Source organism: Patagioenas fasciata, chromosome 1, assembly GCF_037038585.1.
Source record: "Patagioenas fasciata isolate bPatFas1 chromosome 1, bPatFas1.hap1, whole genome shotgun sequence".
Taxonomy (NCBI): Eukaryota; Metazoa; Chordata; class Aves; order Columbiformes; family Columbidae; genus Patagioenas; species Patagioenas fasciata.
The window spans coordinates 7847399-7875349 of NC_092520.1; the positions used below are offsets into that span (position 1 = coordinate 7847399).

The 27951-nt window shown below is 39.9% G+C and overlaps 2 protein-coding genes across 16 annotated transcripts in view; one reads left to right on the forward strand and one right to left on the reverse strand.

Annotated features, from left to right (window-relative positions):
• CCDC83 (coiled-coil domain containing 83) overlaps window positions 1-27951 on the reverse strand; it is a 95601-nt gene that overhangs the window by 57577 nt on the left and 10073 nt on the right. Inside the window, exons 2-3 of one of the 5 annotated variants that reach the window (XM_071800218.1) lie at window positions 11651-11739; window positions 10459-10586 (exon numbers count right to left, since the gene is read on the reverse strand). The exons of 1 other annotated variant lie outside the window; for it this stretch is intronic. The gene's annotated coding sequence lies outside the window, so the exon portion shown is untranslated. Of the gene's footprint in view, window positions 1-10458; window positions 10601-11650; window positions 11779-27951 lie in introns of those variants that run through there. 3 more of the 5 variants (XM_071800264.1, XM_071800147.1, XM_071800347.1) reach the window with 3 other exon arrangements.
• Window positions 1-27951, forward strand: part of SYTL2 (synaptotagmin like 2) — a 62235-nt gene that overhangs the window by 32027 nt on the left and 2257 nt on the right. For 4 of the 11 annotated variants that reach the window (XM_065832990.2, XM_065833000.2, XM_071798410.1 and 1 more), the window contains 16 exons: window positions 276-408; window positions 8022-8094; window positions 8664-8763; window positions 9805-10686; window positions 11426-15514; window positions 16837-16938; window positions 17868-17921; window positions 19138-19185; window positions 20305-20399; window positions 22733-22852; window positions 24047-24216; window positions 24798-24900; window positions 25016-25186; window positions 26192-26270; window positions 27017-27116; window positions 27612-27817. In XM_065832990.2, the coding sequence (XP_065689062.2) occupies window positions 276-408; window positions 8022-8094; window positions 8664-8763; window positions 9805-10686; window positions 11426-15514; window positions 16837-16938; window positions 17868-17921; window positions 19138-19185; window positions 20305-20399; window positions 22733-22852; window positions 24047-24216; window positions 24798-24900; window positions 25016-25186; window positions 26192-26270; window positions 27017-27116; window positions 27612-27817 (6525 nt within the window). Of the gene's footprint in view, window positions 1-275; window positions 409-1586; window positions 1678-8021; window positions 8095-8663; window positions 8764-9804; window positions 10687-11425; window positions 15515-16836; window positions 16939-17867; window positions 17922-19137; window positions 19186-20304; window positions 20400-22732; window positions 23071-24046; window positions 24217-24797; window positions 24901-25015; window positions 25187-26191; window positions 26271-27016; window positions 27117-27611; window positions 27818-27951 lie in introns of those variants that run through there. The other 7 variants (XM_071798543.1, XM_065833037.2, XM_071798467.1 and 4 more) reach the window with 7 other exon arrangements.

The window sequence follows — 27951 nt, forward strand, 5'->3', positions numbered from 1 at the left end:
GCTGTTGTAGAATACTTCTCTATTTAGGATCACTTCAAGGTCTAGAGCAGAAGTACCTGGAGTAGAAGAGTGAAGGACTCAGAGCAGTATGTGACATTTCCATTAGTATTGAAAAAACTTGTTCTTCAGAAGGCACCAGATCAGCTTCTGTACATAATTCAAGTATAGCGACTTCTGAAATAGCTGCAGGATTGAATGCAAATACTTGTATTTGCTTCTTAAGAAATCTGGTTTGAACATATGGGACACAACAATATTCTTGTTTCATGTTTCAGCTGAAGTGAGTCAGAACAAATCAAACAAAGCAAAGAACAGCTGGGTGAGCAACGTTAACAGAGAAGTCTTTGTGCCACCAGAACTACATGGCATTAAGGAACATCAAGAAGAACAACTAAAGTCTAGTTCAAGGTAAGCTGTCTGTGTAATCACAGTTACTATTGGGACTGGTGAAACTTGTGAGCTCGAAGTTCCATCCAAAATTTTGTGCTTTCCTCTTATTTCAAAGATCATCAAATGTTTCCTCAGAATCGCCCAAGGAATCCATGCACGTGAAAAGTTGACAATTCATAGTCATGCATTGTTCATTGTTCTGCATTTGAATGCAGAACATCTTCAGCTCACCTCTACAAGGAGAAAGTTGGCAATGGTGTCTGGAATGGTCCCACACATGTTCTCATGTCACAACTTAGTCTGGCTCCCAGCAGTGAGACCAGGATTTCCTGGTTGGAATGGCTGGCCACAATCAGTCCTCCATAGTTGGTAACAGGGAGACAATAACCTCTGCATCTCTTCACGCAGTCACTCAATGAGACCAGATCGTTGATTCAACCTGAATTTTAAACTTGGATCATATGAAGAATCAGAGCCTGATAAATTTCTCTTTAGAATTTTCCAGATCTTTGGGTCCATAGTTTAAGACCTCTGAGACATTTTAAGGAGACAAAATGTATTTCAGGTGGAAAGAACTGCAGTATCTTTGGATAATTGCAGAAAATAAGTCAGATTCTATGGAGAAAAATACATGTCTTTCTGGCAAGCAGAAGCTTCCATTCAGAGTAAGGCAGGACAGTCAGCTTGGGTCTGCCTGAATGGCTGCAGTTGTTGCAGGAAAGCTGGATGATAAGTAGTTTCTGGACTCTTTTTGTATTAAATCACTCCATCTCAAGTCTGTAAACATCCCAAATATCTCCATTTTGCTTTGAAAAATACTGAGTTGAGAGAAAGAGACGTGTTTTCTCTTTAAAATACCTATGTGTAGTAGTTCATTGGCTATGTGAGGAGCTATCAAAAGCCTGTATTTGAGAAGGAAAGTGGTGATCTCTTAGCGAAGGTGACAGCAGGTGGACATGTCTTCAAACAGCCAGACTCCTCAACACCCCTGAGGAAACAAGAACCGGGGTGTAACACAGACAGCTATTGTTTGTGCTTTCAGTGGACAGAGTGAGCTGAGAGCCGGAGTTACTACTTGACTGTTTTACTTCTGGTTGTGCCATTGATCAACTCTCTAACCTTTCACTTTCTTGCCTGTCTTCTAAGTCCTCTGTACGTCCTCTGTTTTTCCTTTGCAGCAAGGCTTGTCTCCTACTGTGCATTTGTACGATATGTAGTAGCAGCTGAATCTTTCTCTTTCATGGTCTGCAAACTGGGCACACAAGTTCATGATGAACGGCACTGAAGGTTGGTGTAAGTCTTAACAACTCTGGCTTGCATTACTGGTCTTTTTTATCTTTTATGTATAGTTATCAGTGAACTCAGAGGGGTGTTTGTCTTACCCACATCTGAAATTCTGCTGAAAAAGTCAAACTACTTCGTTATAGACTTCCCAAAAAATGAAGTTGTACAATAAGGATGTTAAAGGTCACTTTTCACAAGAAAGAGCTTAGCTCCCCCTGCCCAATTTGGCTGATAATGCTGACAGAGTTTTTACTGAATGTAGTGTTTTCTTACAGGTGGCTTTTACCTTCAGGGGATTGTTATGGAGTTACTTCTTTATAAACAGCACAAGACATGCTGCTGATTAGTATATCTTTTAGAATATTTTGCCTGTCCTCTTTCACATTAGGAAAAGAAGATGATAATTTAAAAGAAGTACAGCCTTATAATGTTATTCTAACCATTACACAAATTGTGTGTGGTTGATTGATACATTTCATAAACTGTCAGGGCAACCTCTTTAAAAATATAGAACATAACAAGGGTTAAGAACATATAGGCAGTTGTTCAGAATATGGCCAGCGTGGCTGTGGTCTTTAACTTTAGGTGATTTATGACCGTGGCCAGGAAGGCCAATGGCATCCTGGGGTGTATTAGAAGGGGGGTGGTCAGTAGGTCAGAGAGGTTCTCCTGCCCCTCTACTCTGCCCTGGTGAGACCACATCTGGAATATTGTGTCCAGTTCTGGGCCCCTCAGTTCCAGACAGACAGGGAACTGCTGGAGAGAGTCCAGCGCAGGGCAACAAAGATGATGAAGGGAGTGGAGCATCTCCCGTGTCAGGAAAGGCTGAGGGAGCTGGGGCTCTGGAGCTTGGAGAAGAGAAGACTGAGGGGTGACCTCATTAATGTTTATAAATATATAAAGGGTGAGTGTCATGAGGTGGAGCCAGGCTCTTCTTGGTGACAACCAATAATAGGACAAGGGGTAATAGGTACAAACTGGAACACAAAAGGTTCCACTTAAATTTGAGAAGAAACTTCTTGTCAGTGAGGGTAACAAAGCCTGGCCCAGGCTGCCCAGGGGGGTTGTGGAGTCTCCTCTGCAGACTTTCAAACCCGCCTGGACACCTTCCTGTGTAACCTCAGCTGGGTGTTCCTGCTCCGGCAGGGGGATTGGACTGGATGAGCTTTTGAGGTCCCTTCCAATCCCTGACATTCTGTGATTCTGTGACATCCATGCGAAGTTTAGTGATTATTGTCCAGGACCCTATCCTACCATTTACTCCGAATTGTGCCAGATATTAATCAGCCTGTATGCCTTGTTTATGTGTGCTTATCCTCGCACCAATAGTGCACGGTCTTCCCCCTAAAGCAAGCGCACAGAGTCCAGGATTGCTGAGACAGTTGGAAGTGGGTTTTGGGAAGTGATCTATAATATGTGGGCTGGACATTTGCATTTACTTTGCATAAATATTTGATTAGAAATCTCATATTATTGGCTTCTAAAATGTGAAAATCTGAAGCAAGCAAATGTGGCAGGACTGGGGGCAAATCATTGCTTATGATTTCAGTGTAGAATTATTTCACTGTGAGAGACTAGTTCTATACAGCATTGCATATGGGAATTACAGGGAGGTGCCATGTGTTTCTAAAATACTCCTTTCTGTACTCTTGATTCTGGGCTTTGAAAGACACTCATCTGACACAGCTGTGCCTGTCTCTGATGGTAGCAGCCGATCAGGAATTGACGGGAAACCCTGGGAAAGCAATAGCCCTACCAGTTGGTAGACACTACAAACATTTCATTTGGTTGGTAGGATAGCAGAGGTGCAAGGAATTGATCTCCATTGACTCTTCCCCTTGCAGGTAGCAGTTTCAACATGGCTAGAACTAGGGGGATGAGAGCTCTGGAGTTTGGGCTTGTATAAAGTGAGTTTGCAGCTTCTGGTGTCCAAATGCTACATGTCGTTCAGGTACCTGGACTTTTAAAACACTTTAAAGTGCTACTTCAGGGGTAGGTTTGTAGGAGTTTTGAGGTTTCGGTGGTGGTTTGCTTGGTTTTTTTCTTCCTCTAAGAGTGGGCTTCAGGCCAGCACTGGCTTGCAGGCTTTGCATAAAAGGAACAACTACAAGATGGAGACCAGAAGATATGCGATAACAAATTACCTGGACCTTTTTTGTTCTGGAGATCCTATTCTTAAACTCAAACAATTCTTACTGAATGGACAGAAAGTTCAGTTCTGGTTGATCTGTGTTTGTAAACTGCTGAGGGTCAAATCCAGCCCTGGGGCCACTTCAACTGCTGTTGAGTCAGGGTGCTGCTATATTAAATGGAACACAAATCAGCCCACAACTATGTTCTTAAAATTAGCATAGTGGTCTTCATCCCCACACCCCAGATACCTAAATTCAGTAAAGAAGATATGAACGTTCTTTTTTTTCCTGGGTGTTATATCACCATGGTACTTTTCTTGCATTCCATAAGCTCTACAGTCCAGGTGTGCAAAGTGTTTTTAAAGGTGTAACTTTGCACAGAGTGAGTTTTCATAGGGTGACTCAGACTGTCAATATTACCTCTGTTCAGTGATACCATCTGTCTATATGCTGAGTCTCAAAAAAGGGGCAATGTTTAGGGGGTTTTCAGTTTCAAGTTGAGATTTTTAAGTTGTTTCCTTCCCTAGGCTAGAAAATACTCTTAACCTACCACCTTAACATGTGACAAGTGTGGGTCCCAGAGCTCTGCAAGGTGAAAATTTGCACAAAAGCTGTAATTCTTAAAATCCCTGTAACTTTTCTGGAATAACAGGGCTGCTGGGATGCCTAGAAAAGGATATCTTTATGGGGTGTCATTACATCACACTGCCTTAACTCACACCAGATTTTCTACCCTCCAGAGTGAACCCAGGAAAGCTGCTTTTTTGGAATGGGAGGCCGTTTCTGTCTGTATTGACACCGCCTGCAAATCTATCACCCCTTTCTCCAGCTTTGCTTCTGCCTTTGCTTTGTTGCCTCTTGGTTCCTGTCCAGTCTGGGTGGTGTTTGGGCCTTCATTGTGATTCTCAGCACTTTGTTTTGCTGAATTGCAGTGCAGGAATTCTTTTTAACCTGTGTGTATTTATCAACTTGGCTTCACACACACTCTTAGATTACTCTGGTGAATGCAGCGTATCTGGGAACTGTTCAGTTTTCCCATCTGTAAGGGTTGAGTGTCAACTCATATTTTCAGACCCTTTGTTGTAAAATGTAGTTACAGAATCCGGGGTGTGTTTTTTTTGTTACCTCCCGACCTATAAACACTGCAGACTGAAGAATGTCTTATCAGTTTCTTGCAGCCCAGGGTATATACCAGTATTTTCCTTGTTTAAAATGAGGGAAAGGTTGAAGAATTCTTGACCTAGACCTTTAAAAAAAAAATCACGTTTGCCTTGTTGGGTAGATAAGACACAAAGTGTAGGAGCATGCAGATGCTCATAAAATAAAACCCACAAACTCAAGAACTTATAAATGCAAGAACACAAACTCCAATTCAGTAGAACAAAGTTTCTCTAAGTATATGCATTTTCAAACTTAACCAACAAAAGAAACAAAGAAAAGAAACTTATGTGGAATGATATTTTTGAAAATAAATTAAAAGTTGGAATATTGAGCTCTTTGAGAACTAGAAAGTTATTTCTGCCTATTTAGCATCAGAGAAGAATCAAAACAATTATCTCTTACACCTGGTACGTACATATAAGAGGCTGCTGCAGTTAGTGTTAAAATAGAACAGATTATTTTTTCACCCATGAGATGGTTTCCATTACGAGCTCAGTTTGTGATGTTGTCGAGGGTTTTGATTGCGGGGTGATAATAAAGCCCTCGCAGATATATTGTTAACCTCCTCTCCTCCCCTTCTTCACCCCTTTTGCCCCTTCCTCTTCCCCCTTCCCACTCAGGACAGGTGATAGGGAGGAAAAGGAGGACAGAGAGAAGAGAGTTGGAAAACTTAAAAATGTTTTACTAATGCTACTAATAAGAATAGAGAAAATAATACAAAATATACAAAACCAATCTTGTAAGTCTCAGCAACTGCAGAGCCAGCACCCAAAGTCCTGGACTGGACTCTGCAGCCAACCGGAGCTGGATTCAGTCTGTCACTAGGCCTCTGTTCGCAGGGACGACCAGCAAGGTCCTCTCCTAATGTCAGCCATAAGCAAAAGGGAAAAAAGGGGGGACGAGATCCCCGTGATCTCCCACTTTTATGTGAAGTATTCACGTGAATGGAATGTTATACACAGTTGGTCAGTTTCTTGGTCACCTGTTTCTCGCTGCCCCTCTCGGGAGATGTCCATCCATGCTTATCAAGAACCTCTCATTCCATTGCTATGTTTACCAAAACATGTATCTGGTTCTCCAGGAAAATGCAGCTAACATGAAGACTAAATTCACTAAATTCACTAAAAGAGAAACTTGTTTTTTAACAAAACCAGGACAGAAGTTTGTATCCCTGTGCATTTGGAAAGATCTTTGGGTAAGGAGGCAGCTCCTGTTTGAACCCGGCACTTGGTAAAGCTGGGAGCTGTTTTCTTGTCCTGAGGTACCTCAAACACATTGTCTCCTGGCTCTGCTACTTACCCATCAATACCTGAAAGTGTTTTCACCCACAGCAAAGATCATTGACCAAAGAAATATTCAGTTCTGGAGTCTCCTTGTACATCTATATGGGAAAAAAACACAGGGGTTGCTTTCCTTCCTAGCCTGAGGTCATATTTCCTACCTGGAGAATGTTCGTTTTCCCTGCCTTGTTCTGTTTCTCCCATCCCGATAATCCTAAGCATGTAAGTTGGTCAATGCCAGCTTTTTCTATATAAAGTTGAAATACTGAATGTGGTTGTTATATGAAGATCATATTTAAATCCACATCTAACTTCAGTCTTCAAAAAGCAAATTATTTTCATACCTAAGATATTTAGATGAACTTAAATGATAAAAATCTGTTTTGAGAAAAAACAGAAAAACAACAACTCTTGCATCATGCTGTAAATAGATGAAATATTTCTTGATGTAATGTAGGAGCTGTCTCTTCTAGCTGTTTTAATTTCTCCTTACTTGGGCTATACTTAGTCAGGATCACAAGTAATAACTTACTTATGCTATCAAACCACAGATTTTATAGATCTTAAATGAAAGAATAGCTAATAAGACGTATCTCTGTGGGGATGTGTTGTCATCTGTGGCGTGTCACATCTTTACTATAATGGTGATGGGACTCCTCTGATTTTTCTCACTTGGACACTTTGCAAAACTCTATTTTTAGCAGATTTTTGGCACTTTCCTCCACTTTGGTTTCAGTCCTAAAAGGATAAATGTAGGACAAGGATGGAGACAAAAACACTGATATTGTTTGGAGAGTGGGTACATTTATATAAAGCTTGCTCAAATATCTAAAAGATATTAAAAAAATATGGTTTCTGTTGTGCCAAGTAGAAGTTGTATTGAATTCTTCAACAGGCAAAGAAATTTTCCCCTATTAGACAGCAGTGTAGAGGAAAAGGACCTGAGGGTCCTGGTGGACAGCAGGATGAGCATGAGCCAGCACTGTGCCCTTGTGGCCAGGAAGGCCAATGGTGCCTGGGGTGGATTAGAAGGGGGGTGGTCAGTAGGTCGAGAGGGGTTTTCCTTCCCCTCTACTCTGCCCTGGTGAGACCACACCTGGAATATTGTGTCCAGTTCTGGGTCCCTCAGTTCCAGAAGGGCAGGGAACTGCTGGAGAGAGTCCAGTGCAGGGCAACAAAGATGATGAAGGGAGTGGAGCATCTCCTGTGTGAGGAAAGGCTGAGGGAGCTGAGGCTCTTGAGCTTGGAGGAGACTGAGGGGTGACCTCATTAATGTTTGTAAATATATAAAGGTTGAGTGTCATGAGGATGGAGCCAGGCTCTTCTTGGTGACAACCAATGATAGGACAAGGGATAACAGGTTCAAACTGGAACACAGGAGGTTCCACTTAAATTTGAGAAGAAACTTCTTCTCAGTGAGTGTGCCAGAACACTGGCCCAGGCTGCCCAGGGGGGTTGTGGAGTCTCCTTCTCTGCAGACATTCAAACCCGCCTGGACACCTTCCTGTGGAACCTCAGCTGGGTGTTCCTGCTCCAGCAGTGGAACTGGACTGGATGAGCTTTTGAGGTCCCTTCCAATCCCTAACATTCTGTGCTTCTGTGAGGCATATCCCATTGCTATGGAAAGAAGCTGATGAGAGCAGGCTGAATAGAAAACTTTAGGTGCCAAGAGGTTACGTTTGAGTATGAATAAACACATCTTTGGCTTGCATTTTCAAAAAGGATTAAAGTAATGCCCTGTTTGCTGAAGTTGTTACATGCTTTTTCTTTGCAGTTCTAAGCCAACAATCTCTGTGTTAGACAAACCCGGGGAAAGAGCGATGAAGGCAGCAGCCTCACCACTAAAGGTATGACTGCTTTTGAATGTAGCAGGATTTATCCTTTACGTTTTGTGCTTTGTGCTTCAGTGATAAAGATAATTAAAGATTCGATAAAGAAAGATAAGAAGCTGGGAAAAAATAGTATTTTTTTGTTTTGGAAAGAGATAATGGAAACCACTAAGGTTTGAGTGCTATAGTGCTGTTATGGCTATAACCAGTGGCTGTCTCTGCTTGACATTGTTTCCACTGTCTTCAACCACTAAAAAAAATGGTCTTGCTGTGTTCCAATATCTCTAAAGTCATAGAAGTAGAGATAAAACTATTTAACTTGCAATAACTTGGGATTTTTAAGTGTCTTTAAGTGGTGGCTTATCTGTCCTGTTGGTGACATCAAAAAGAAAAGGACGAGGCTTATCACTTGCACTTCTGATAGTTCCCTTGTTCTTATTACTTAGTTTTTTGTCTTGTATCCAATTTAAGGATTCTTTGCTGACTGAGTAGTGAGGCAGAGGAAATCGCTACACATTATCTTATTTTGTCAAGAATGTACTGATAGGAAAATTCAGCTGCAATTATTATGTTCATTCCTTTTTTAGCAAAGGAGAAATCCATTTAACTTCACTGCTTCAGGGGATAACTTGAACAGTGGGGAAGCAGAAAACAGACCAGCCATTCTACCTCAGCTATCAAATAAGGGTAAATATACTTATTTAGCATAACCGTGAATTTCTTGGTGACTTATATTGAAATTATTTTTACTTTCATTGCTTCTTTTTGTAAGATATCGAAGCCTGTTTTATCTTAACTACTTCGAGTTATCAACTAGTTTGTTTCAAACCCCATATAAAACACGTGAATATAGTCAGGAAATGGCTGTTTATGTGACTAAATGGGTTTTGCTTCCTTTCTTTTACTCACAATTCTAGTCAGCACTCCTGAGAGGGCTGTTTGTCCTGAACGGCTGTTAAGAGAACAGAGAAATTTCCTTGATTTTGGCATAGATGTCTTTATGACCTTCCAGTCATTGCTGCAGTTGGCTCAACAGAAGAAGCTTAACTCTCTTCGATCTTGATTTGTTTCTTTTGTTCACCCAGTTCTGTTTATTTTCAAATCCTCCCTTTCCTGCAGTATTCTCTGCAGGCAAGTAGCTGAGTGGTGATATATCACAGTGCAGGCATTTGAAGTTGTAATTTACAGGCTCATATGTGCAGATTACTCTCCTGTCTCTGTTATGAAGCCTGCTAACAGGAAAAAGGAAGACTTGCACATTAGGAATAAAAAAACCAAACCAAAATGTTTTCCTAGTGGGACAACATTTCTGCATTTTACTTTGTAAAATATGAATGTGGAACTAGCAACTTGCAGAAAAGGAAAGAGGCTGTTCATGTTCTCAACCTGAAGAGGTGTTTGCATATTCAAAAGCTCCCTTCCCTGCAAAGTTTGTACTTTGCAGGAATAACACTGATCAAAAATTTGGTGTGCTTCCTATCTTTGAAATCATCAAATAGTTAATATTTGTAGAATAAGAAATAACTGCAGGATTTTCATCTGTTAAAATTTCCAGTTACATACAAGTGAGATAAATACCTATGTTGAATTTCCTCCTGTGTTTTACTGCAGGTGTTTTTAGTAAACCAATATAATCACTGCGTTCTAGATCTGCACTGTCATGCCCTTCTGTTTATACAGATGAATGTCATGGAAACTCATGATTTGTTCTCTGTATGTGTCTTACAGAAATTTTGTCACCCTCAAAAGAGAGCGAACCTAAACCAAACTCAGTAAATGATGAAACAGAGAAACACAAGAAGCCTTCTGCAGAGCCTGCTGCTGAATCACAGAAGGGACTACTTAAGCGTCCTGTCCCAAAAGCTAGAAAATTAATTCACAAAGCAACAGATCCTGTGTCACAAAGAGAAGATCATGTTCCAAAACCAGCCGAACGGACCGAGAGAATTAATGGTGTTGGAACACCGCCCAGGGGCATTCTGAAGCGCAGTTCAAGTTCAAGTTCCACTGACTCGGAAGTTCGTGTTAGCCAGATGTTAGATGTTCAGAAGAAGAATGGTCTTCCTACTGCAACTATATTTGAAGGAGAGGCTGAGAAGAACTCTCTTACAGAAGAAGCAGAAGACTCCACACAAATTTCACTGGAAAAACTAAAACAAGTGAGGTTCTCGTCTAGCACAGGCAAAGGAGAACCTCTGCAAAGCCCACAGCCACATCGCGGCAGAGAAAAAGGAGAGTTTGATTTGTTAGAATCTGACGAAATAAAGAGTAGTAGAAATGGAGCTATTAGAACAGATTCATTGGGGAATAAGCAAATTTCTGCTGTAAAGCCTTTGGGAACCCATTCATCAGCTTTACAAGTGAAACCGATAGATGGCTTACCAGGTGATACATCAGTGTCCAGACCTCGTGATGCTAACAGGACAGTCTCCCTGGCAGATGAAACCTTGCAGACGGAGACAGTTACTCCTAAGAAACTTGCAACTCCACGAAAGGCCTCCAGCAATATCCTGCCAAATAGCAATAATGAACTGAGTGTTGATGAGACACGTGAAAATAAAGCCAACAAGTTATTGAGCCAGGAATCAAAGTCACACAAAAACTTTACTGGTAAGAGGCTAATAGGAGTGAAGAACAGAATGCAATATCAGGTAGCATGTCTTCATTAATGTTCAAATCACTTGTATCTAAGAATTAACAGCAAGGAAAAAGAGATAATAGGAATGTGCCACATACTGCAGAATTAAATTCAAAATCACTTTTTTGTACTTTAATGCTCAAATGTAGTCAATATTTTTTAGATGATCTTTTGTTGGTATTCTCAAGAATTAACAATCAGATCAGAGCCTGGATAGGCACCTTTCTTGTGGATGGTGAAGGTGAAGTGGTGCCATTTGGATAAAAATTCCTGTCAGGAGGCCTGGTAGATCTTTCTGCATGGGAACAGAAGAATGTGTACAGCTGTTGGCTGTCATTGGTAGTAACACAATTGTGACTTGGGGATTTGCTCTGAGACTATACACAACTATGCTGGTTGTCCTTCCCACGTGTCCCCTTTCAATTTAGCCATTTCCTTTAGAATGAGAATAACCAATCTTATCTATTGGCACCCTAAAAGTAATGAAGTAATATGTGTAATCTTCCAGGAGGATATCTCAGTGCAGGAATTTATTTTTCAGTTCATTGCCTGCAGTGTGGTTCTTTTCAAAAACACGAGGGCAGAGCAATCTTTTCCATGCTAACAGTTAAAAAACCTCTGTTTTGTTTTGTTTTGTTTTTTGAGATAGGTCGAACATTTGTAGAGTTGTGTGTCTGATTCCTAACTCTGATAAGTTCGTTTATGTTGTAGATCAACATCAGCTTTCTGCTAAGACAGAAACACATGAGGTGTCAAATACCAATTCTACAAGTCTTCAACAAGGTAAGCCTGATCTTGTTGAGGAGCAAGATGCTAAAACCACTTTCAACCCTGACAAACATGCTGATGAACTCATGAAAGTGCCCGATGAATCTGTATCAAAAGTTTTAGATTGGTTTCAAAGAAGTTCTGGTACTGAAGATAGGAACCATGTACCAGCTAGATCCCAAGGCAGGGAACACATGGAAGAAGTGGGCTTCTCAACCAGAACAGGAGCTCTTCCTACAGAACATGGAGGGCCTGGCCTGGATGGAAAAACAGAAGTTAAGGAAGAGTTACTGTTTGGAAAGATTAAACAACAGAACAGCATTTCATCTACATCATTTATTTCAGAAGATACGCAACTGATAAAACAGAGGATGAAACCTAAGAAAGAGGAAGAGAATGAGGAGAAACATGACAAATCACTAACTGAATTTGACTGTATTAGAGTTGAAGAAAAAGAAAGTGGTCAAGAAATCAAGCAACAAAATAAAAAATCAAATCTTGTGGAATATCAGGGACACAAGCTACTAGCTCAGAAACACAAATCAGAGAAGGCAGTGCAAGAAAAAGGAAGACTAAGGGAGATCAGAGCATTTTGGGAAGGGGATAAAACTATCCCCGGTCATAGAGAGAAAGAAGTCAGTGTCAATACAAATGCACCAGGTAATGGTGTATTGAAGGGTCTCAGAGAAAGTGAGAAAATAAACCCAGCTGCCATATACCTACCTAATGGATCAGATGATCAAAGCAAGAATATGTTAAGAAGTGCTGAACTAAGTTGTGCAAGCCAGGCTTTAAGAAATGAACATCAAAACTCTTTTGAGTTTGGAGCAGGCCATGCAGTTGAAAGGCCAGAAAGAACACTTCCATCTGATGAGGAAGTTCATGAATATGCAGAATTGCCAAAAGCCAGTAACTTGCAGCCAAGTGTTGGTGCCACTTCAGCTTCTCCCAAAATCAAAGACAAAGATGAAAAGGAAACACCTAAAGGAAGACTTACCGCTTGTTCCCAGCAGAAGCCCAGCTTCCAGGTTTTGTCTTTAAAAGAAAAAATGAATGAGAAGTCCAAGAATCAAATTTCAGATCCTTCACAGTTCCAGAGTCTGAGAAACTTCTGGGATACCAGAGTTAAATTACAGAGTAGCATTGATAGGGGAGGTGTTTCTTTGCCAAATAATACTAGTTCAAGAACCTATGAAAGAAAATCAAAGGAAGATAAAAAAAGCAGAGATAATGTGAACAAGCAAGAGTTAATTGAACAACAAACCCCAACATCAGAGACAGAAAAAAACCAGAAACTAGATTCTGGGGTATGTGAACTGCCTCTAGGATCTCCTACCCTGAAAGGCCTCGATGTGAAACGCATAAAGAATCCAGACTCTGTCCTGCAGGACAGAAAACCAGTTATCTCAAACCCCCAGGAAAAGATGGGTCCTCCAGAGCAAGAAGTTAAAGAATGTGCAGAAAAAGGTATTGTTTTATCAAAAGAACAACATGTTTCCTTGCAGTTACTCCAGTCACCTGGTGATAAAGATGCTTTAAAGGAGACAGCAGTAGATGATTGGGTATGTTTAGCTACAAAAAAAGTGGAGAACAAAGCTGCTCCATTAGATATCAGTCTTCCTAAAGAGGAAGTTGCTGAAACTGTGGGTAAGGTGGTTCTACCTAAAGCTGAGCTTGATGTATTTAAATTGGGCCTAAAGAAGTTAAAAGAGGAAGCCTTTGAGATGCCATCTAGCTTGAGCCTACAAGAAAACATTTTGAAAGGGACAGTTTCTCACTCAAATCCATGCAACATCTCTGAAAAAACAGGAGAACAGAGCCATGACGCTTCTGCTGTTGATCAAGAAGAAGAAATAAGCAAAAGCACAGGGAAAGTGAATGTGCCATCAAAAGATGAGCATGAAAACAGAAAAAGCCTCAGGGAACTGATTAGGGAATTTGAACCTTTCCGTCTACGACATCGTATAGTAGACAAGGATGATACACTTGAGGGTTCTCAGAGGCCTCAAAATGGTTTGCAGAACCTGCTCAGAGAGAACTTTGCATCTCAACCTTCTGAATATAGAAGGGTGGGAATGAAAACATCCAATGACAAAAATAGCATATCACAAAGTAATTGTGTAGAATCAACACACCAAGAAGATATCGGTCATCCTGAAGAGGTCAGAGAGACCACAGAAAGGTCTGTTGCCTCACCCAAGTTCAGTGGCTTGAATTCTGCTTTAGAGAAGCTGCTCAAGGAGACCTCTGAAATGCCACCTCCTAAACCAAAGCGTGCTTTTAACACAGTACAGACAGCTCCTGAGATGGAAATTAAAGGCATGACCTATGAGAATGATGGAGAGTTTCTGCAGGAAATTGGTGAGATCATAGAAAAGTCTGTTGCCCCATCCAGGGTCAGTGGCTTGAGTTCTGCTTTGGAGAAACTGCTGAAGGAGGCCTCTGAAACACCACCTCCAAAACCAAAACGTGCCTTTAACACAGTACAGAGAACTGCTGAGATGGAAATTAAAAGCATGACCTATGAGCACGGTGGAGACTTGCCACAGGAAATTGATGAGACCATAGAAAAATCTGTTGCCCCATCCAAGGTCAGTGGCTTGAGTTCTGCTTTGGAGAAGCTGCTGAAGGAGGTCTCTGAAGTGCCACCTCGTAAGCCAAAACAGGCTGACAGCACAGTACAGAGAGCTGCTGAGATGGAAATTAAAGGTATGACCTATGGGCATGATGAAGAGTTGCTGCAGGAAATCACAGAGACCATAGAAAAGTCTGTTGCCCCATCCAAGGTCAGTGGCTTGAGTTCTGCTTTGGAGAAGCTGCTGAAGGAGGTCTCTGAAACATCACCACCTAAACCAAAACATGCTATTAACACGGTACAGAGAGCTGCTGAGATGGAAATTAAAAGCATGACCTATGAACACGATGGAGACTTGCCCCAGGTAGTTGGTGAGACCATAGAAAAGTCTGTTGCCCCATCCAAGGTCAGTGGCTTGAGTTCTGCTTTAGAGAAGCTGCTGAAGGAGGCCTCTGAAACATCACCACCTAAACCAAAACATGCTATTAACACAATACAGAGAGCTGCTGAGATGGAAATTAAAAGCATGACCTATGAGCACGATGGAGACTCACCACAGGAAATCAGAGAGACCATAGGAAGATCTGCAGTGTCCAAGGCTGAATGTGGAGTGTTTGATGTTAATTTGCAGAAGCTCCTGAAAGAGGTCTCTGAAACAACAGCTTCTATACTGAAAAATATGGATAAGAAAATGGAAGGTAAAATACAGACTAGTCAAAGTGTGCATGCTGCACACCAACAAGAGAGAGATCATCCTCAAGAAATACAAGAAACAGTAGAAAAAACTTCTGTTTCAAATATTGCAAAATTCGGTGAATTCAGGTGCTCTTTAGAAAATCTTACTCGAGAAGCATCTGAAATTTCATCTCCAATACCCAAAGAGTCACATAAACAAGAAAGGTTTGGGGATCTTAAAGTGTTTCCATCACAAAAAGAGACTCTACTTATGGCAATGTCACAGCCATATAACGCTTTCAGTAGCTACCATACGGAGATGAAGACAACTATCAAAGGGGGAGTTCCAGAACAAAATATCGAAACTTCAATACATGATCCTGCAGTAACTGAAACTGAAGATTCTGATTTTCCTAAAAGAAACGGGGCTAATAATAAAGTAGAAAAGAGAAACACAGCTCCAGTCAATCTCTCTCTCTTGGAAGGAGATAACAATATGATTGTGATCAAGCCATTCAAGATAAATGAAAAAGGAAGAAGAGATGAAAGCCCATCCTTGGATGACTCTGAAAATAATTCAGAATTTAAAGCACTGTTGAAATTCAGAAGAGCGAGCACACCACTTGCAGATGGGAACAACTCCCCCCAGCCAGAAGCAGCTCAACTCTCCCTAATGTTTCAGTGTGAGGATAATGATGAAGAGGAAGGGGACGGCTCCAATTTGGGATCCAGGTTTTCAGATGAAAACTCTGATTCCCTCTCTGGAACACGAAGTTCAATCTGTGAGCTGTTTGATTTCTAAAATTCATGGGGCTGGGTTGTTAAATATGGCTGCAATTTTTTGGTAGCCAACTTAAAATATGACAACCAAAAGTCTGTGTGGTACTTATTTTTTAATTGAATCCTTTGGATATTAGTTTGTGAAGGATGGCAAGAACCAATTAAGTCCTTTAATTGGAAAGTGTTTGACAAACACGTGCTACACTTGGGTAAGCCTTTTTGGTAAGGGGAATTTAGCAGCATGAATGAATCGCATCAGTCTTTGTGGTTTAATCTTTTCTTCTTCCCCTGTGATATTACCTTCAAATTAATAACATTGTAACACCCCAAACTTGGTATTTATTTTAAATATCCTGGATTAAAAGAGGAAAAAAAATGGCTGACTGATTTCATTTTTTAGTTTGACCAGTTAGGCTTCAAAGTTAAATTCTTACAAGTGGAATGGCTGATTATAAAGACAATAACAGTATTCTGTGCTATTTAATTTAGCATTGCTGCCCGTTGCACTAGGAAGTGGCCATATAAATGAAGTGGCCTGGTTACCAGGATTCTCATTATTTGCTTGAATGGCAGCTGTGGTCAATGTACCGTGTATGACTGTCACTGAAGAGCTTAAGGCAGAGGAGATAATGTAACCTTTTTAATTTGCTCCTGAGAGACTGAGAATGTTTTCTTCACCAGGAGATTCTGAAAAATGTCTGGAGTTTCCAGCACCTGTTAACTTAAGTTTTGAGCCTATTTTGAAAGTGAGATTCCAACAGAGGTCAGTGAAAACTCAAAACAAATGAGGAAAAATGAAACCTAATTTGTTTTTACCCCTAATGTTGCTGCCTATAAGGCCTGGTTGCTCTGCTGATGGTGATGAAAGTCTAAAGTGGTTGTTGCTGAAATGTTGAAAGAAAGTGAATTTCACTGGGGAGAAAATACAGTGGACAAATTTACGCAGAAAGAAAAACCAAAGCTATTACCTGTTTCATGCTGGTTTATAACAAGATGGTTACAAAATGGTCTGAATTTAACCCATGTTTTTCTTGGACAATTAAGACAATTAATACTTGCCCCAAGTCGCCTTATTAGTCAGTACAGATGGCAATACCTACACAGAGGAAATCAACCAACCTGCCTCTCTCTACTGATGGCTGAGAGAGTTAAAAAGAGTGAATGGATACTTAAAATTAGACGTTTATTTTGTATTTTTGTTGAATGTTCACTGTCATTGTTAAAGGTCAAAATAGATTCTCGTGAGAAATCAGTATTTGGTTTCTTAGTGACTTAAAATGGCATGTCTATGTGTGCAGTGTTCATGTGTTTTGTCTTGTAACAGGTTCAGAAGAAGAATTAAACCCTGTTTTGATGGCTTTGAAAAGGAGTGCAGATAGGAAAATGCCTTCCAAAAGTCTAGAGGACATTCCATCAGCCACCTCAAGTGAGCACAAAGCTTGTGTGTGTCTCCCATGACCCCCAGTTTGGCCTAACACGCTGTTCTTCCATACAGCTTTGCCAAATAGCTTTTTTGTCTTTGCTTCTTTATAAGCAGTATGGAGTTTGTACTGTCAAACTGAATTCTTTCCTCATACGGGTTAGTTTTCAGTTCTTTGTGTTGATTTTCAAACAACATGGGTCTGTGAAGCAGACATCTTCCAAAAATGCACTGTGGTGATCAGTGATGAACTGTTTCTTGGATAGTTTTTAATAGTGAAAGTACTGGCAACTACCCAAACCAGTAGTGAGCAACAACTGACAGTGGAAGTACAAAAAATTCCTATTAGTTTAATAGTGTTTCACCTGTGTACTCTAGCAGTTAATAGACCAAACCAACTGTAAGAGAATACAGTGAGACACCATTATGCTTGGAATTCATTTTTGACTTCCCTCTGTAGCCTCCTAGGATGATGATTATTATTATTATTTTTAATGATTATTCCTGTCTCCACCCAGTCCCTCACTGTTTTCCTGCTTATCTCATGTCTAATGGGGAAGACATAAACTGACCTTGTGTTTGTAGCAGTGTGGAGGTGTAGATTTTGAAATATGTTGGCTGTAGTTGGCATATTACTCTTCTAATACAACTGATGCTATTGCTTGCTTCAGACTAGTTCTAGGTTTTAGGCTTGCACTAACACCGCAACAGCGCAGCGATAGAAACTGTGTCAGTACCAGACTGCTGCTGGGATGTAAGCTTCAAGTAGTGTGTGAAGTACAAAGCAGCTCTTGAATTTAACCATTTCCGTGGCTCTGCTGGTTTGTTTGGGGTTTTTTGTCCTCGTTACTCTTAATTCTGTGATTACCCCGCCATCCGTTTTATTGTACCAAACAGCTACATTTCTAATTGTGTGTTACTTTTTTCCTGCACAGATAAAGGAAAAGTAAATAATCCAAAGGAAGAATTAGCTCTTAGTGCTGAAGATGGTAAATATCTTTTGTGTCTGCATGGAAGCTCATTGTTTTTTTCAATAGTCTCTGTCTGCTCACGAAGGAATATTGAAACCAAGAATTATATTGTGCTTTTAGACTTGATTAATTTCAGCATCACTGAAATGCTTTTGCAGAATTTTGTTGTGTTGTTTTATTCTTAAGGAATGTATTTATGTTATGATGTTATGTCCTGCCATTTCTGTGCCACCTACCAGTGTGTTATTTTGGCTTTTGGTCCTTCAGCCTGTGAAACAGTTACTGAAATAACTGAGAGCTTTGAACATTAGCTCAGTTGAAAGAGTTGGCCTAAGGAGATAGTGAATTTATTTGTTCATCTGTTTCATTATAAGATGCAAGATGACTTTTGCTCATGCAAAACACTGTTCAGAATACACCAGTTGAAAAGGGACAACTCTTACAAGCCCTGTCTCCACTCAGCAAAGCAGAATTGCTCCAAGCAACAGATGAACTGCTAGATCAGCTACTGCTGATATATCATCAATCCATTAGTGCATTACACGTGCCTTACTGTTAAATTTTTCTCTGCGTCTTTAGAAATCCCAAATCTAAGCAAAATAAAAGCATACCTGCTCCAAGAATGCGTCAAGATGAACACAAGAGAAAACCATCAAATAACATTGAATATGGTGGAATATAACACAGAATTCTTTCTTCACTGCATTGAGGCACTGCAGTTTTTAAAAATAACTGTCCACAGTTGCATTTATTGTCATGTTTTAGGTGCTTAAAAGCATTTTGCATGCTAGTGGCCTATAGTATAAATAGGATGATCGTAGTGTAATAGGATGCACGCAGTGTCCTTTGCTTTCAAATGGAGACCTCTGAAAGCGTGATATATTTTAGATATGGAATGTGTAGACACTTAGCTGAAAAGGGTGGTGTTTTTTTGAGTTACATTTATTAACAGTGAAGTTCAGAGAAATGCCAAAGAGTCAAACTGATAGCTGTACAGACACAATAAGGCAAGTTCTCTTGAAAATACTATTCATGATTTTTGCTTTGCTTAGCTTGTATACTCATGTTACCTTTGTTATGATCCAGTTCCTCAAAGGAGGGCAGTGATGCAGAACATAAAAACATATGGGGCCTGGGGAAGTCAAAAACTTCCCACATATAACATATATTAGTGCTAATTATAACATTGCAAAGCTGTTTGTGCTACTGAATGACTCTTGTCAATACTGAGCAGGTCCGAAACCTGATCAGCATCAAGAGAGGAGTAAAAATGCAGCAGGAAGTGAGTAACAGGATTCTTCCAGCAGACCATGGAGAGTCTTCTCCACTGATACTTAAACTAATACATTAAAACCCCTTCTTTATTTAACAACTAACAAGTGATACATCTGGACTAGATATTTGCTCAGTGAGGAAACTGCATCTACCTGCATACTGACAATAACTGGTATGTTGAGAACTTTTTGAGCTTCAACAGCAAAAGCTGAACTCGCATCTTGTAAACAATCCCATCTTGTGCGCAGTGTTTCTTTTTATGCAGTAGATATGTGCCCCTCCGCCTGTTTGCTGCTAAACAATTCTCTGTCATACGATATTCAGCGTTGGTGTATTCCATGGTGTGTATCCAATCCAAAGATACAGAGCTTTAGTGCATTATTAAATATAAGTGGGGTTAGAGAATGGAAAATTCTGAGAACTGAGGGCTTACCACAAACTGGATTTTGCAAGGCTAGCTTGTGCAATTAAGTTTTGTGCGGTGAAAGAACATGGAAGTGAAGTTCAATGGAGCTTTACAGAAGTTAGAGATGTGCTGCAAAAAACTGCATCATTAATGAGATATGAATCTTAGAAATAACTAGGAATACTTGGAACTTCCTTGTTCATGTCTAAAAATTGCTTGATTTACACAAATGTTCTTATTGTCATTAATTTGAGTAAATAAAATAACAGAGCTTGGCTTCTTATCAAGAACTCAAATGACTTACTAAGAACTCTAATGTCAGTGACGATATGGTTAGTGCGTGGGTTGATTTATCCTTGTTCTAGGAAGAAAATCTGAATGGTAAACTGAAGATGTTTTCTTTATCACATTTGATCAGAATTTGCTTGCAGCACCCAGGCTTGTACATCTTGTCAAGCAATGTAAATGTTTCTGCTCTGGCCAGGCAAAGTTCTTTGGTTGGCATTATAGGAGATGTCAAAGTAGATCATGATGAAATGAAAACTTTTCTGAGCCCTTGAGGGGGAGAGAAAGGGGAATCTTGCATCCAAGTTGTAAACTGGTTGTGCATGTGCATGTGTTTCATCTGAAGCTATTTGTTTCTAACCACGTCCTCTATGGAATCTCATTGTTTCGATGTGCAAACTTATTTTTGAAACCTTTTGAATTGCTGCTCTTCAGTTTCCACAGTGCCTTCGCAGCCCAAGAAGCTGTTTTCCAACCCTGAAAAACTCAAAGGACTGAGCAAGTCGGTACCATCGTTCCTACAGGAAGAGGCAAGTCCCATCTCTGAAATATTGTAACTAAAACTTTTGATTACTTTTGATTTTGCATTTGTCCAGTAGTGTTTTCCATGGTCTGCCAAGTCAGTTCACTATCAGACCATGGCATAGAGCTGAGCTTGTGCTGTAGCAATCAGCAGATGATCCCAAACCTGTGGCTAATTAACCTTTCAAAAGCATTAGGCCAGTAACTAGAGGTTTATTCTTACTGTACAGCTCAACATACAGAACGTGTTTTATCTAGGAGATGGAAGCACGGTGAATGCTTGCCATTATTCCCAAAGGCAATCTCTGTCCTTAAACTAACAGGTCATTTTTTATCTTCAGCCAATTTAAAAGCTTATTCCTGGGGGTTCTGAATGAAACAGTCTGACAAACGCTTGAAAGCCAAAGGACTATATGTGATCAGTCCGGTCACGGTAGAAAGTGTTTAGGGATGGTTCATATTTATGTTCTAAGAAATTGTCAGCACCTAAATCTGTTCATTCTCCCCCTACAAATTTATATTTAAAATTATGGTTAGTTCAATACTGCCTTGAGTTATCAAGCTCACAGAATGTGTATCTATAAAACCAGTATGTATGTATATCATGTGCTGGTTCTGCCCTGGAGTTTTTCATCACTGACGTACCATCTGGCCAATACAAAGCACAAAATAAACAGACGGATAACATAAATCTGGTAGAAATAACAGGCTAGAAATAAGCATTGTAGACACTATGTAGTCATGGTGGTATTAACACTCGTTTCTATGTGTTAGCTCAGTGCTGGAATTGTTTTTAAAATAATGAATTCTGATAATAACATACTTTATAATTAAAGAAGAAATACAAAGAAATCTATATCTTAGAGTATCTGTGTCTTTTCCTTCTGCTTAAAAGAGATAACAGGCTAAAAAATGTAGGGTTCTTTACTTGTGAATAGTAACAGTATTCTTATTTAACATTTGGAATTAACTTCAAAAAACAAACAAATGAAACCCCACAAAAACCAAACCAACACATGTAGTGTGTTCTGGAGGCACCTCTCTGCTTAATCCTTGTCTCTCAACTTCCAGACATTCCACAAACCTTCCCAAGAAGAGTTCTGACTGTTCTCCTTGAGTAGATTAAGGAGAGGGTTGAAAGCAGAACTGGATTCAATCCTATGTCTCTCCTGCTGACATGTTATGTGGAGAGCAGCAAAAATGGTCTTAGGGAGCTTTATCTCCTTCCTCTACAAGAGGACTGGGGATATTCCTGTCTTTCAAAGAGTCCATGTAGCAGAACTGATTATCACACTACTTAACGGCTACTTCACTCCCTAGATTTATTTGTGCACAGTCCCAAATATCTCTCTCCCAAACCAGTTTTTCTTTCGAGGAGCCTTGCTCCAGGTAGGGTGGACGTTAGTCAGCCCCTGCCTTTGGCTTCTGAACTGGAGAACAATCCTGGTGGTGCAGACATGGCCAGAGAAGCTACAATCAATAGATCTCTATAAAGACTTCTTCAAAATGCTTATATGCTCAATATTTATTTCTATAAATATTTTCTAAATGTGTGTAGAAATTGCTGTTTACTGGTTTTGCGTCTGTTATAGCAGATCTCTGACAGCAGTTCAAAACTGTAGAAAGGAAGGGGGAAGCTGTGTGAATTGTTCGCGGTGGAACACACCAGGGAGGTGATGGTTTCTCTGACAGCTTTGCAGAAGATGCCAAAGCACATGTGGGAAATAAAGCATTGATTCTTTAGTACAGGGGGGACAGAATGGGGCTGTAAGCACATAACCTGATAATGACCAAGTAAACCAAAACTACTTTTGCTCTTGCAAGAAAGGCATTTTGCAAAAGTCATTTACCTCATCCAGTGCTGTTCTGCTGGGCATGTTACCATCCAGCTAATTGCCTTCAAGACAGAGGCTACAGAATTGATGGTATTTGCTATGTGACAGAAAGGGACTGGTAAAACACCTCACCACTATCACTTGTGTAAGCTTACGCAGGAGAGAGTGAAGTAGAGAAGTTGAGTTTAATTGCCCTAGTAAAGCTAACTTTGTACTTTTTTGTTGCTATCTGAGATTTAAAACCAAACAAAACCAAACTGCTTGCATTGCTGTTTTAAAAAAATTTCAGTCTAGGCTTTCTATCAGAAAAAATCCCTTACAACTTTTTTTTTTTTAAGTTCATGGCCTAATTTAAGAAATATTAATTACTCATATTGTACTACAAGGGGATTTAAATTCAGGTATTCACTGAGTCCAAATCTGCATTAAAATTCTGTTTGTTGTTTTTTAATGTTCCTTGTGACTGTAAAGAACCTACGCAGACATTTTCTGTGATGTTTTTGTAGAGCGATGACAGAGAGACAGATACAGCATCAGAAAGCAGTTCTTCCCTCCGCAGGATCAAGAAGAGTCCCAGCTCTCTAACCAATCTTAGCGGCTCTTCTGGCATGGCCTCCTTGTCCTCTGTATGTAAACCAAAGCCTTGTTTTAATGGCACTTTGCTCTTGCTAATCTCTTCAGTATTGTTTCAATATACATCTTGTCTTTCCTCCCTTGGCATCTCTGTCTCCTCCTTTCCCTCTTCTGTTATGTGAACCTTTGCATGGAATTGCCTAATAAAAAAAAAAAATCAAATAAAATTGGCTTTACTTTTCTCATTTTCTAAGAATATATTGGAGCCTGTTCAGGACTCCACTGCGCAGCATTCTCTACAAACACTGAACAAAGAGATGTTTTTTTACCCTAGGAGCTCAGATTTGTAGCTGAAAGTAGGGATTGATTTATATAGAACAAATAGAAAAGGAGAAGGGGGGTAGGGGAGAAATAAGTGAAAGAAAGAGACAATATTTGTATTTGTATTCTTTGCAGAGAGAGTGGTCAGGCATTGGAATTGGCTGCCCAGGGAGGTGCTGGACTTGCCGCTCGCCGTCCCTGGAGGTTTTTAAACTGAGATTGGACATGGCTCTCAGTGCCATGATCGAGTCAATGGACTGGAGTTGGACCAAGGGTTGGACTTGATGATCTCTGAGGTCTTTTCCAACCCAGTCGATTCTGTGATTCTGTATGTGAGGTGCATAATTAAGTCAGTTAACTAGCTAACCAAGAGTCATTAATTTATGCAGACTTATTGGGAAGAGGAGAATTTTTGGGAAAGGTATTGAGATTTAAAAAAACGTGTACATCCTTCTCTTTCTACCTGCAAAGGGTTTGATTTTCAAGTATGTTGTGTTTAGGCACCTAATTCAACCACAGGCTTTATCACTGATTTTTTGTTGGTATTTTCAGAAGGCCTGTTCTCCTGAACTCTTAGGCACTGCTTTCTTCAAGGAAGGTCAGCTGAAGAGATATAGAATTTCAAAGATCTGATTACAGGCAATATCCGGATCTACAGCATCCTGTCATTTCATTTCTTTCACCTCAATGCAATAAAAACATTCCAGTTTTTTGTAGAAAACTTGGCCTAAGACCTTTGATTTATGAATAGCTTTATCTTGTTAATCTGCTTGCTGGGAACATTGTTTAATAATAACGAAATGCAATGGACATTACATCTAAAAAGACACAGCTGATTTTAATTGTCTGAATTCTAAACAGAACTTTTAACCTAATCTGGTGAAATGCAAAAATCACACCAATTTTTCTCTTACTGTGTGATACAGGTGAGCGGAAGCCTAATGAGCATCTATAGCGCAGACTTTGGCAATGTCGATGTGAAGGGGAACATTCAGTTTGCTATTGATTATGTAGAACAGCTGAACGAGCTCCATGTTTTGATTTGCCAATGTAGAGACTTGGCAGTGGCAGATGTAAAGCGACAGCGTTCAGACCCGTAAGTACAGAGAATATATTTATTTCCTAATGGAAGTTTTTCTTTTAATGTGAAAATGAAAACTGACGGTTTTTTCCAATCTCTATAACCTGTTGGAGTAAACAACCCAATAAATAAATGAAGAGGCTATAACATGCTTTACGTGGTTTTCCACGCTGAACTGGATGTAGAATTGCCACTGTAAATTGCTATGTATATTAACATGGGAGGCTCAAGCTTTTAAGAATATTAAATTCTCTTTTAAAATTCAACTTTCGAGATGATAAATCCTGCTTTGATAAGGTTTCAATAGGATTAGAGCCTATAAATATGATATCTAGGCATACTATAGTTAAATATTCTGTATTTGTATGTGTTGAGGAGACACTTTGACAGATTTCACCCCAGTAGGAGGTTCATGTTCCACTTTGGGAACTATTATTATACTTTACCATTACTGTTCTTAAATATAACGAGCTGAAAAACATAATGGCCAGTTAAGTGGATTTCTTTTATTCTATAAGCAACTACTTGTGTATTTTGTAAGGGAAGGTGGAAGGAGTGTTTTCCTTGCTCTTCTCACCAGCCTGTTTAAATTTTAGGTATGTAAAGACCTACCTGCTTCCAGAGAAATACAAGCTGGGCAAACGGAAGACCTCTGTGAAAAAGAAAACTTTTAATCCAGTCTATAATGAAATACTGCGGGTATTTATCAAACTATTTCCAGACGTGAAATACTGCATACATGAAGTATAAGGAACCATAACTTTTAGGGTTGTTTTAACTTTTTTTTTTTCACCTCATTTCTTCTTCCTGGCAGTATAAAATTGAGAAGAGTCTCCTAAAGAACCAAAGCCTTAATATCTCTGTCTGGCACAACGACACCTTTGGGAGGAACAGCTTCCTTGGTGAAGTGGAGCTGGATTTAGGAACCTGGGACTGGAGTGATAATTCCAACAAGCAGATCAACTGGTTTCCACTCAAGCCAAGGGTAAGTTGCCAAGGGTGGATTAGCTGGTTTGTATTTTCCGCTGTGTAAGTGTAAATGCAAGTCATTTACTTAGGCCTAGTCTTGTGCGTTCTGTGGTTTTTGTGTTGGTTATAATCATAAATACCTCTTTAGTGGTAAATGGAACAAACAGTTCTGAGGCTTCCATTAGTCTAGTAAGTAGCTTGCTGTTGTAGTAGGGAAAACTTGCTCATAGTCCAAAGAGTAGGAGTTTCAAGGTATTTTTTCACTCACGTCATCTTGCTGCAGCAGATACCTGAAGGCAATTGTTCCCTCAATATGATGTAAACCTACTGAGAATATGGAGTAAGTGCAGCAACATTTTAATATCAGATGTAAAGATGACTTCGGTGTTTGGATGCCTCTTGTTAATGGGCTTCAACCAAAAATCTAGTTCATTCCAAAATGAGCTCATTCCAAAGTTTTATAATTTCTAAAACAAAACCAGAACACCATGGCAGGATAATTCAACTGATTTAAAAACTGCTCTGCATAGATAAATGCAACCAAATGTAAACAGGTGGCAGGTTCCATCTATAGATTGACCATGACTCTCTATGAAGAAGTGAAATATTCTTGTGCCTTTTTGCAAGACGAAATCTTGTTGAGGCTGATTTTTGATCAAAACATTCCACCAGAAAAGAGTTTATTAGAGTTTATTATTTCTGTTGCGCAAAGAGTAAGTTTCTTGTTTGAAAGAGCCTGTGTTCTAGTTTTAAGTAAGTGGAAAAGATCCCCCCTCAAAGCATTTTAGCCTCTCCTGGGTCTTATTTTCTGCTTCTGGAAGAGCTTTATATCTGAGGTGCCGTCAAGTGGTTAAACTTGCCCTAAAATCTCTCATGCCCTGTAAAGTGAGGGAAGACTAATGGATAAGGAAACAAGAAAAGAAAGTTGCTTCATGCAGAAGTGGAAAACTTTGCATTGTAAAACTCTGTGCATGAACTGCAAGGTTTGAGTTTGTTTTTTTTTTCCCTTCTTAAATTTTAGACTTCAACAATGGCTCCTGAACTAGAAAACAGAGGGATAATGAAACTTGCTCTCCAGTATGTCCCACACCCTGTTGGAGGTATGCATTGCTGCTTTGCTTTGGTTTGCTTTTTTGTTTATTTTAGGATCTCTTGTTGTTTTTAATGTTACTGCAGAAGAAATGACCTCATTGTTATAATCTTGGATTTGTAATGCAGTCTGCATGTGTAACAAAATTCTGTTTTCTCACTAACATTTTTAGGGATTATAAATCATCAGGGAGGTACTGTGATATGCTAAATAGACAATGTTAGCACACTAAATTCAAGCAGAGTAGAAAATAGCAATAAGTATTTTGAATGCATCAATTTATAGCAGTGTGATCTGTTGGTTTAATCTTGTCTGGCAACTGATAACTGGCTGCTCTGACGGTGAAGACAGGTCAGGTCTTCAATCCAGTCAGTCAATAAGAATCAAACATATTAAGAGGACAAAAGAGCTTATTTGAAGGTACAAGTGGCAATAAATGCAAACATCACATAGACTGAGGAGAAGTTGATCTCTTTATCTAGGAGGCTTGGAAAGAGAAGACCAGTAGCACCTATTTGTTTAGTTATAGCAGAAACAAAGGTCACTGTAGGACTCCAGACATGATGTGATCTTGCGGTACTTTGATAGGATAAAAATTTCAGCATCAAGAGGGATGTCGACTCAAGATGTGAGATAATGAGAGTCTAGGCTGAGTATCACCTCTGGAAATGGGCAAGAACTGCTGCATCATAGAAATTACCTTTGGGAGAGATCTACAAGGCTCAATTAGAGGTATTGTTTCATTTATTTTTACAGGAAAGAAGGCTCCATCTACTGGTGAGGTCCACATCTGGGTAAAGGAATGCCGTGACCTTCCCCTCCTGAGAGGCAACAGGCTCAACTCTTTTGTTAAGTGGTAAGAACTGTGGTTGAAGTCATCACATGCAGTGGCCTTAAAATGCTACTGGCTGCAAGAGCTTGGTTTAGCTTAGCAAATCGTGGGAAGAGACAGAAGTGAGAAGAATAGTTGTATTTCTTCCTTCTTCCTTTCCACAAAAAGACTAAAAATGTAAAGAGACGAGAATAACAAGATGGTTGGGAAATCTCTGGCAGCAACAAAAAGGTTTCAGCGTCATTAGTGACAATACAGCAAATAAACTCTTTTGTGTCTCGTCCCCACCTGACCTCCCCTTCCCTTCCATCCTCTGAAGCACAAGGGTGGGTGCACGTTGCCAGTATTTCTTGGGACTGAGAATATGACGTTTGACTTCGTCTCTATGATGCTAAAGCATCTTCAGTCATGTTCTAACATTGAAAAGATGGTGTAATCAGTAGTTTTTTTTCTATTCAGTATGTTTAATGCGGGTGACGCTGTGCTAGTGCAAACTGACACGGCTTTCTCTTTCCGAAGTACCATTCTTCCAGATACGAGCAGAAAAAGTCGCCAAAAAACAAGAACAGTGGCAAAAACCACAAACCCGGTATTCAACCACACCATGGTCTACGATGGCTTTAGACCAGAAGATCTGAGAGAAGCCTGCGTAGAACTCACAGTTTGGGACCACAACAAACTGGCCAACCACTTTCTGGGAGGTCTCAGGATAGGCCTTGGAACAGGTACTGGACAATTAACACACTAATCCTTAATTTACAAAATACAGTCTTTCCTTTCCCTCCTCTCTCTTCCTTTTCATTTCTTCTCTTTCTGTAAAGATCACTGAACAGCCTTTCAGTTATTCATTTACTGAAGA